This window comes from Ahaetulla prasina, chromosome 8 (genome assembly GCF_028640845.1).
Source record: "Ahaetulla prasina isolate Xishuangbanna chromosome 8, ASM2864084v1, whole genome shotgun sequence".
NCBI lineage: Eukaryota > Metazoa > Chordata > Lepidosauria > Squamata > Colubridae > Ahaetulla > Ahaetulla prasina.
The window spans coordinates 37,682,873-37,694,041 of NC_080546.1; the positions used below are offsets into that span (position 1 = coordinate 37,682,873).

At 35.3% G+C, this 11,169-nt stretch overlaps 1 protein-coding gene across 9 annotated transcripts in view; it reads left to right on the forward strand.

The window, feature by feature from the left end:
- Nucleotides 1–10,821, forward strand: part of ELF2 (E74 like ETS transcription factor 2) — a 50,369-nt gene extending 39,548 nt beyond the window's left edge. For all 9 annotated transcript variants that reach the window (XM_058192689.1, XM_058192692.1, XM_058192690.1 and 6 more), the window contains 6 exons: nucleotides 1,802–1,915; nucleotides 3,107–3,280; nucleotides 3,639–3,728; nucleotides 6,381–6,573; nucleotides 6,875–7,216; nucleotides 9,097–10,821. In XM_058192689.1, coding sequence (XP_058048672.1) covers nucleotides 1,802–1,915; nucleotides 3,107–3,280; nucleotides 3,639–3,728; nucleotides 6,381–6,573; nucleotides 6,875–7,216; nucleotides 9,097–9,724 — 1,541 coding nt within the window. In that variant the 3' untranslated portion in view covers nucleotides 9,725–10,821. The remainder of the gene's footprint in view (nucleotides 1–1,801; nucleotides 1,916–3,106; nucleotides 3,281–3,638; nucleotides 3,729–6,380; nucleotides 6,574–6,874; nucleotides 7,217–9,096) is intronic.
- Nucleotides 10,822–11,169: the final 348 nt, after the last annotated feature.

The following is an 11,169-nucleotide window of genomic DNA, read 5'->3' on the forward strand; positions in this document are numbered from 1 at the left end:
AAGCCATCTCTTAACAATTGTTCATTTTCTAGTCAACAAAACTTTCCTTTAAATTTCTGTCAATTAATTTCATAATTTTTATATATTATTTTAAATTTTTTTGAACACCTCATATTCTTTCAAGCCAATCTATCCCTTTAACTTTTCAAAATCAACATTCTTGTCTCCCTTTTGCTGTTTTCCAAAAGTTAACATTCTTTTCTTTTTAATCCCTAAACTTACATAGAACTTCTTTCTTCCAAGGTAGGAGAGTCTCCTTTTCTAATGAAACGCGCCCTTCACTTGCCCTTCAGAAGGTTCTTCACAAGGAAATAATAAGCAGCTTCTTAAAGTAGATAAGAGAAAACATCCTGTGCCCCTTCGAAGGCATTGAATCCTGCCTTAGGCAAGATGGCCAACTCCCAGAACTCTCAAACCTGCTGGAAATATTTATGTTCTCTTTGCAAGGAGATTTTGTGTGGAGCAAACTTGTGTTTGATCCCTATTCTCTCCTTCATCTGGAGAGGAGTTCCAATCCATTCACTGATTCCTCTTTTCACTGCAGTTGTCCGCTCTGCATTGATTTCCCGAGAAGTTACACGTTTCTGAATGAAAGTTGGGGTACAACTTTACATTTAAACTAACAAAATTCCAGTTGGGATTTGGATTTTAAGGAATGGTGTGAGTTGAATAAATCTAGTATGTATGTGGGGAAAATAAAAAATGAAAGAGGACAGGGGACTCCTCCCCCAATAAAAGGAAAAAATGCTGCATTGATTATTCCCATCTCTATATTTGTGCAGATAATTTAAGGTCAACATCTTTGCTTTTTATGCCCTTGAAATTAGATTAGTCCTCACATTTTTATAAACAGAAATTAAACTGGCTAGTGAATTAATATAGAAAAAACTTGAGAATGGGTTACTTGTCATAATCTAAATTTTAATCGGATTATTATAATTGATGTATATGGTATTAGACATTTACGAGTTTAATCTTTAATTCATTTAATTAGGAATGTGAACAATAAAGAAGATAAGGATCAGGGATGTTTTTAAATTGGTTCTTTTGAAATAATGATTAAACATAATAATGTAAATAGGCAATTAGAATTCTAAAATTACTTATAGATTACCTTTTAAATGCAAATATGCATGTCTCTTAGGGGATCGATTGAACCGCCTTATTTTTTAAAATTTGACATCACTAATCTTATGATTTAGTACTCCACATTGTATGTTACACTACTGGCACATCTTCGTGGACCTACTTCTATAAATATATATTTTTGTGGATTGAATGTTTGATATAAGAGTTGCCTGCAAAAGTCTAGAAACCCAGTTAAGGTATATGTTTGCAACGTGCATAAGTTATGTCAGCTTCTGCTTTTTATGGATTCTTTAAAGCATACAATTTGACCAGGAATAGTTCAACTTTTTCATACAGTTGTACAGTATGCTAACTAATTTTTTTGCTTGTTCATTTATTCTGGAGGAGACTGAATAAAGTAGGCTGTTCTTGAATGATGAACTTTATGCAGAATGTACATTTTTGTCTTAATTTTCTGGAACTAAGTAATCTAGGTTTCTACTTCCCTAAGCTATCATGTGCTTGGTTTTGTTTTGGCTTAGTATCATAACTTAACCACTGGATTTTAGATTTTGAGATTTGTAAAAAAAAGTAATACGCTCTTATGTCAAAAAAATGAGAATATATATCTAATATATATTTTTGTCTAAAACCATGTATATAAATAAAATTATATGGCATATGAAACTTCTGGCTCACAATATCTGTCAAACAAATGTTTATTTTTTTACAGTGGAAGCATCTGTTCATGGCAGCAATGTGCACTGTTCAGATAAGACAATTGAAGCAGCAGAAGCCTTGCTTCATATGGAATCTCCAACCTGCTTAAGAGATGCTCGAAGTCCAGGTATGTGACTCAATTACACCAGTTAAATGTCTTATTATTTTCACCACATAGCTATCCCCTGGGTAATATTCAGTATAAACGTTTTCAGACCTTCAAGTTCTCTTAATTCGGATAAGAGGGGAGGAATATTAATCAGTTAATATTTAATTATACCTTTCTGCTCATAGGTCATGAGTAATTTTGTTCCTAAAACTGGTCTACAAATTACATACTGCATGTGGTATGTAATGTTACCCAGTGCAATATTCCATTACTGCATGAAAATAATGGTGTAATTCATAATTACTGTATGAATTGTAGCTATTTGGAACATATACTGCACATTTTCTGTTTCCAGAACATTCCATCTAATAAGTATCACTTTAGATTGATCTGTACATCAATTAATAAATCTATCTCAGGTTTTCTTAACTGAAGTCAGCACAAAACAATGTTTTCTTGTACTTGGTTACAGTTTTCTTTCTGTTTGTACCATCAGCTTAAATTTATCCACATTCATTGCAAATTCAGTTATTACCTTTACATGCAATTTATGGTTTGTATCTAGTGATAGTGACACAGTTTATAAAATGGGAGGAAGTGATATGCTAATGAGGAACAAACTAGACTATAACATCTAGGGATTAGCTGAAATGAATATTTAGCGAACAATTGTGTTTCATTTCAATAGAAAATCCTAATTTTCTAAATTTATGAATGAATGAATGTCACATAGAACACAGTTATTTCCAAGCTGTAATTTAGTATACAAACTTTCCAATACTGAAAACAATTAACCCATGTTGGGTCATAATAAAGGCAGCACCACATTATTTGTGGGTATTCTAGCAACTGAATGCAAATGAATGATGTAAAAACTTTATTTTTTATTTGGCACCTTTTGGGAATGCTTCCAAAATTTGGAATATATTTAGTGTATTTGTAACTTGAAAAATCTGGATTTTTTTAAAAAAAAGTATTTACTTTATTTATTTATTTATTTATTTATTTTCTTTCTTTCTTTCTTTTTCTTTCTTTCTTTCTTTCTTTCTTTCTTTCTTTCTTTCTTTCTTTCCTTCCTTCCTTCCTTCCTTCCTTCCTTCCTTCCTTGCTTCCTTCCTTCCTTGCTTCCTTCTTTCTTTCTTTCTTTCTTTCTTTCTTTCTTTCTTTCTTTCTTTCTTTCTTTCTTTCTTTCTTTCTTTCTTTCTTTAGTGGAAGTTTTTGTTCCGCCTTGTGTGTCAACTCCAGAGTTCATCCATGCTGCAATGAGACCTGATGTAATCACAGAAACAGTTGTGGAAGTATCCACTGAAGAATCTGAACCAATGGATGCATCTCCTTCACGAACTTCTCCAGAAATCCATGAGCCCATGAAAAAAAAGAAAGGTACTTCGTGAAATGTTTGTATGATAACAAGAAGTAGCAGAACAGTTCAGTGAGCTACGGCATATTTTCTATATGATCATTTGCCTAGAAAAGCTAATAAATACTTTGAAGATGAGGCTTAATGGCCTTTGATTGATTGAATACATCAGATGTGATTATAATTATGGTTGCACTTGCACTGTATTGTTTTCCTACTGTGATGGAGTAGTGTTCTAAATTGCAAGTAGGAAATATTAACCTTCTGCATCAGTATTTCTAAAGCTGCATAAGATCAGCCGTAATGATTTATTTTTGTTAAACTAAACTCTGAGAGAACTGAAGGTGAGAAATACTGTTTTTTATGATTGTTTCACTGCAGCTGGCCGTAAGCCAAAATCTCAAGTGCCATCAACCATTTCCAGTTCATCTCCAGACTTGGGTATAAAAAAGAAGCCAAGAGAAGGCAAAGGTAATATGCTAATTATATTTTATTTTAAATATTGTGAAATATTTAGGAAAACATATTCCCCGTAGCACTAATACTTAACAATAAAGGCCAATTGGAGCCAGTCTTTTTAGAGTTTTCAAGCTTTCCCCCCAATCAACTAAGGTTCTGTTAAAGTTTTGATTTCTGGTATATATTTCTGTCTGTACATGGCTTGGGCAATGTGATTTTTTTCCCAGCTGAAATCTAATATTTCTGCTGAAGATTTACAGTAGCATTTAGCATATTAACAGAGTATTTATTACGATTGATTAGTGTCTGACTTTTAGGTTTTGCTGAGGGAAAATGACTTGCTCGAAGTCACTTCGGGACCCTCAATGGTTGAGGGTGGATTTGAACTGGAGTCCAAAATTTTAACCACCACATCCCACTAGTTCTCCACAAAGTTTCCTGTAGGTCCCTTTTCATTCCAGCAGAAATAGGTTGTTTCAAAATCTCTGAAATGGAAAGGCTTAAGTTTAGAATGAGATTGCAAATTAGGGGTGTAAAAGCTCTTTCCCCCTTGTTTCCTGATTTTCATTATTTCCTTATTGCTATTAGTTCTGTCACATCTTTGTTACAGTCAAAGACCAGCTTATGAAGGGTGGGGTACAATCAACTAAAAAGCAGAGTCTACATAGTTGTTATTATAAAAAAGCTAAAAAATATAAAATTGTATATTTAAAAATCAAACTCTGAAAGAAATCTAAATGGAGGGGTAGGAGCATTAGATGGGTATAGGGTTAATATGTGGCAGACTAAATCTATCAGGTATAGAGCACTTTGGTATGATGAACTAGGTATTCATTAAGATTGTTTTATGACACAGGTCTGATAGATTTTCAGTGCTGCTGCTGCGCAGAATCTGACAGCATTGTATGCTGTAGCAGGATTAGTAGCTGAAAGCAGCAGGGAGGTTTCAAATTGTCATGTGCACCTTGGGTATGTATGTATGCAATAATGGTGAGACAAAGCTAGTATGAATGTCTCTGTAATACAGGCACTGTAATACAGAGAAGCACATGCTTTGTTGTTTCTGTGTTTCCAGAGTCACAAGGGCATTATCTCTCCAGGTAGGGCATGTTCCTGTATTGGCCTTCAAGGACAGTTGAGTGGAGGGTACTGCTGTTACTTGTATCTCCCGGAGAGTCACAGCATCCAGACAATCTTGTTTAAAGCTAAGTAGGACTGGATCTATTTAGTGTTTCAGAAATACGAGGACTGTAAGACCAGAATGAGAAGTTAAAAAAAAATACAACAGAAAGCAGACTTGTTCTGCATTTTGACACAAAAACAATAGGCATCTGCTCATGGATTCACCAGTCTGTCTGTAATAAGACCTCACTTTTGCTTAATAGTTGCAGAGAGGTTACTGGTGAGATCATTTTGAGCACCTATGTGGATCTACGGATTGGCTTTTTGTTGTCGTACACTGTTTACACGTTGCGTGCCTGTGTATTAACCTTATTTGGTTGCTCATCGGTATTTAATTCATCTCATCATGAATCTATCTGTCTCTAATAGTTATTTAAGGTTGTAATATTTGTTTTAGTGTTTTTTGATGGTTGAGATGATACACTCTATTAATAGGTGGGAGAAAGAAACATTACTGGCCACAAAGTTTATTCTAATTTCCCCAGGTTATCATTTGGAAATTCTGATATTTTGCTAAGGGGTCTTTATATAGTTTATTTATTACTAAGGGGTTTGGTATATGTGGTGGCTTTTGTATATTATATATTACATTTTACATTACATGTATTGCATTATATACTTAGACCTTTATATTGTCTAATATACATAAGTTATTTAGAGAAAAACCCTGCCCCTACCTCAAATTTAAAGTGGTATTAAGACATACGTATTTGGCTATTTCTTCATATATCCATATATACAGAACGGGAGCCTTTTTAAAAAAAAAGATCTGAGAATGACCTTCATTTTTGGCTTGCTGCTTAGAAATCTTGCTAAAAATGAGTTGGAGTTCTTGTTTTCTTTTCCTTTTTCTTTTTTTTGCTGATATAAGAATAGTAGATTATACATTGCTTTGAAAAAAAAACTACTGAATCTTGAAGTTATTAATATTAGATGTTCTTGGAAACTACATAAGCTTTTTAAACAATGTATTCTTTTGAAACATATTTATGATAAATTTATCAGAAATTTCCTTTTAATAAATTTGATGCTAACTAGTTTATTATTTTGGCAAGGAGATGAGATCAACACCTTTATTTGATTATTTATGTATAAAAGTATTTTTAAATGACAATAATTAATAATGCTTTCATTCCAAAAGTAAAAATATGGGATGTTCATTTAGGAAACTACAAATGCATTTTCAAGATTATTGGAAAAATACTAAAAATTACATAGCAAATTCCTACTCTAGAAAGTCTCAGTATTTTTGAAATATCATTTTAAATAAATAAATAATTACAAACTGTCTTTAACTGTCTCCTTCCATAAATTGGTTTCTGCCCATTTTGAAAATATATTTAACATATGCCTAGCTTTCATAAAAACACTATATAACTTAGCAATTAAATGTTATTCCAATATGTTGGCTGAGTTATTTGCATGATTTTGTTTGGAGGTAATTAGCTCTTTGATTTGCTGAAATATATGTTTTGCAAATAGGAAATACAACTTATTTGTGGGAATTCCTTCTGGATTTACTTCAAGATAAAAATACTTGCCCTCGATATATCAAATGGACTCAGCGAGAAAAAGGCATTTTTAAACTCGTGGACTCAAAAGCAGTTTCCAAGTTGTGGGGAAAACACAAGAACAAGCCTGATATGAACTATGAGACAATGGGAAGAGCCTTGAGGTAAAGAAAAAAAAACTGAAGAAAAAAATGAGATGAAAATATTGAAAATGTTTTTTAAACTAATATAGGTATCATGTTTTCTCTACAACCTTTTTAATGCTATTAAATTAACATTCCAATTTTTTCACTCTTAAGGAAAATATTATTTACTTCATTTGCCTTCTAAAATTAAGTACTGATATGTAACTTTAGGTAGAAAAAATTGAGATACCACTTTTATGAACAAAGTAACTTAAAGGTTAGAAACCTAATGGAAATAGTTTATTTAGGTTAATGTTCTACACTTTTGTATTTCTTTCAGATACTATTATCAAAGAGGAATTCTAGCAAAAGTTGAAGGACAAAGGCTAGTATATCAATTCAAGGAAATGCCCAAAAATATTGTTGTTATTGATGACAAAAGTGAGTGTGGCAGTGAAGATTTATCCATTTCCACTGATGAGAAATCATTGGAACGGGTATCACTGCCTGCAGAAAACCTCTTAAAAACAGCGAGTTCTGCTCGCACAGGAAAAAGCACTTCTCAGTTGACCTGCACAAGATCAGAGAAATCTGTTGCCAGAATGAGTATCTCCTCACCTGGGCATGAAATATCATCTTGTTCACCCACCACAACTACCGTTTCAGCAACAACTGCTCCCAGGTGAGTGCAATATGATTTACATACTGAGTAGTCTAGGTCAGTGCTTCTCAACCTCAGCAACTTTAAAGTATGTGGACTTCAGCTCTCAGAATTCCCCAGCCAGTTGAAGTCCATGCATCAAAAGTTACGATTGAGAAACACTGGTCTAGGTCAAGGGCCATATGTTATGTTAAATTGGGGGCAAAAATTAAATTTAAATCATTTCTGTATTTTTTTTTAAAAACCAAATATACCACATAATTATTTTCAGGAATATTTTTATTGTTTTGTTTTTGTAATATTTTGTGATATTGTTTAGAGTTCTTATACAGGTAGTCATCAACTTAGCAACCACAATTGGGACCAAAACCTTGGTTGTTGAGCAAAGCAATCATTAAGTGAGACATCATGTGACCTCTTCACCCAACAAGTGCAATTCCAGCATTCCTGGTTATGGTTGTTAAGCAATCTCACAGGCTGTTAAGTGGAGTCTCAGGCAAGATGTGCTGGGTGCTTTGGGTTGGTGGAGATCATGGGAGGCCTGATGCAGGCCATGTTTGAGTCTCTATCTGCTCAGGGGCTGAAAATCTTCCCTGCCAACCACAGCACACTTCCTGTGCTGAGCCTCCTTACCTTACTGCTGTCTATCTGCTCTGGTGCTGAAAAGCCTCCCTTTCTGAGATGCAAGCATGGTAAACCTCCACACAGCTACTGAGGAGTGACAGGAATTTGCTAGAATGCATTTGGAAAAGAACCTCATTTCCCAGCAGAGAAACAGTTGAGACAGTTGCTATTTCCAAGAGTCCAGGTGCCGCTGTTGGGAAGTACCAACTCCCCCCCTGCTAAAGGCATGTATGCCTTTGGCCTGGAGGGCAGGAAAGGGACGGCAGAGCTAGAGGAAGCCCAAGAGTGACAAAGGGTGACACTCCCTTCCCCTTCCTTTTCCTGCCCTTTTTCTCTTTGCCCTCCAGTTAGTCTTCCTCCTCCCTGCCCTCTTCCCTGCTTTATTCAGCTATTGTTGCTCACTCCCAAACTCATCCCTTCTCTCTCTCACACACACATGCATCACTCGTCTCCCACTTTCTGCCTTTTCTCTCCTCTACATGTGTGTTCACTTCTACACCCATTCACCTTTCTGAAGTGAGCCTTTGTCTCTGTTCTGCAGGCAGTATTTTCAGTGTGATAATAGAGAGACAGCAAATAAGGTAAGGAGCACAGGGTGCATCAGAGCTCTGAGTGGAGCCCTGGGAGGTCCAGCGCAGGCTACACACGAGTGTCTCTTTATGCATGGGCATTCCTGCTGAAATCGAAAGCATTGACTTACTAGGAAAGCCAGTAGGGAAGATTGTCAATGGTGATTAGATGATTATTGGGCATTCGGTTACTGGCCATTAAGTGGATTGCCAAGTGTTCATAATCTTATGATTGAGTGTCTCAGAAGTTGCCAAAAAAAATACGACAGTTGGAAATAATTTAGAATCCATGAAGCATTTTTTCCAAGGCTATTGTAACTTTGAACAATAGTTACATGGACTGGTCATAAGTCAAGGATTACCTGAAGCAATTTTTGGAGGATTCTGAGCCCATACCTATAACTTCGAAGAGCTACAGTTATGTGCAGTCATGGACCTCAGGAAAAGTTGTTTTGAAAAGAAAGTCTGTCTGTTTGTAGATCTCTTGCTGTTTTCTTCCTAAATGGTTTCACTTTCCCCTTTACTTTACTTTATTTTTAAAGAATTCAGTTTGGAGTTGGAGTAGTGGTAGAAACTTTTGCCTTTACTTCAGATTTATAATATATAATAATTCTTTCTTTTGATTAAAAGGTCTTTTATTCAGTTAAAGCATGTATCTGTCACAAATTTTTGGTCTTAATGTAGGGTTTATCTTCATCTATTTAACAGAACTGTTCGGGTGGCTATGCAAGTGCCTGTTGTAATGACATCTCTGGGACAGAAAATATCAACTGTTGCAGTGCAATCAGTAAATGCAGGGTCACCATTGATTACCAGCACAAGCCCAACAACAGCAACAACCCCAAAGGTAGTTATCCAAACAATCCCTACAATGATGCCATCATCTGCTGAAAATGGAGAGAAAATCACAATGCAGCCTACAAAAATAATCACCATCCCTGCTACACAACTTGCACAATGCCAGTTGCAAACAAAAACTGGTTTGCCAGGGACAGGGAGTATTAACATAGTTGGAACACCTCTGGCTGTGAGAGCACTTACTCCAGTATCTTTAACCCACGGGACACCAGTGATGAGATTATCAATGCCCGCCCAGCAGGCAAGTAGCCATACGCCACCGAGGGTAATTAGTGCAGTTATAAAAAGTCCAGAGGTCAAATCTGAAGCAGTGGCTTTAAAGCAGGAACGGGAGATCAAGACCCTGCAACTAGTACAAGAAGAGAAACCAGCAGATGGAACCAAAACAGTCACTCATGTTGTCGTCGTTAGTACACCCTCTGCTATTGCCCTACCTGTACAAGTGAAAACAGAAGGAATAGTAACATGCGAAAAATGAAAAGAAAAAAAAAGCAGCTGTGAACATTAATTACATAGACCATTGTGGAATTAAGCAAACTGACATACATAGGAAGCCAGGGAATTGGACACAAACAAGAATTTGAAAGAACTGATTTTTTTAAAAAATTGTTAATAGTTATGCGTATATTAGAAATTTACTGGAAGCAAAATAATGTCCCATGTTTCAGTGGGAATTGAACTAGATCTACACACTGACACAATTGCCTCTTGTATATCAGGGTTAAGCTGATGAAGAAAGAAAATTCCTGGAGCCGAAGGCAATAGCGGGTGAGCACTCAGGAGGCGCACTGCATTACCAGTTACACTAAGACATGGAACACTAAACTGGTTCTGTGAGGGTCTTGGCTTATGTAGATGGAGGGGGCATCTAGAAGAGGCTCATTGTTACACAAAACACATTTGATGCATTTGAATATGCATACCAGCAATTACTACTGTGTACTCACAGTGTTCAACTGGTGCTATGTGAAAAACTCTGCTACTAGATATTCTTGAATGTGAATAAGGAAAGAATTAAAGAACTTCTTACAAGAAGTTGAAGACTTAGAGAATTTTTTTGTCCCATGCAGCTTAAGCAGATTTAAAATAAAAGCCTTAGACTGATTTTCAGTTACCTTTGTTGAAATAAGCTAAAGGCTTCTTTGTGTAAAGCATTTTTTATTAAAACAATTTTTTTAAAAAAATCTTATACCTAGCACAGTATTGTTATAGAATTACATGTAACATATTTTGTATGGTAGTCAAGTCTGTTGGTTTCTTAATTGGGGTCAAAGCAGCCGGAGGTTGTTCAGCCTCTTGCTGCTTGGATCACCCACTTCGCCTGAACATCTGTGCATACATTTCAATTTCAGCTTTTACTCTGTCACTTGAAAGGTCACGCTTGGCATGAACTCTTGTCAGGTAGATTAAAAGCCTGTATATTTTTTAGTTGAAGTTAGAGGAAAGTACCAGTGTTCAGAATGAACTATAATAGTTTGTATATTCAACATTTAAAGTATATTCTATTTTGTTGTACTCTTGTTTCAAAGTGTATTCAAGTAGGTTTTACTGAAATACAGATAATGAAATTTAAAATTGGTGTCTCTTTATTCCAAGCCTTAATGTGCCTCTGGTGTTCATCCAGATCAACACTGCTACACAGTTTTCTACTTCAGTTCTCAAAACTTAGTTTCAGAAATAGCACAGAATTGGAAATATACCAAAGAATTAAGTTAATGATCTCAGTCCTTCTACTGAAAATAGGAGCAACTTCTAGTAGATAACACAGTGGAAATAACTTTTGTGATAATTTAATTTAAACCATTAACTGTGTTAATTGGGTGATTGGAATTGTCTTTAGACTTGTGTTATACTGTCTTAGTTTCAAAATGAATTAGAGTTGCAATAGCCAGCTTCATAGGAGGTTAATGGGATTCCTTGAAA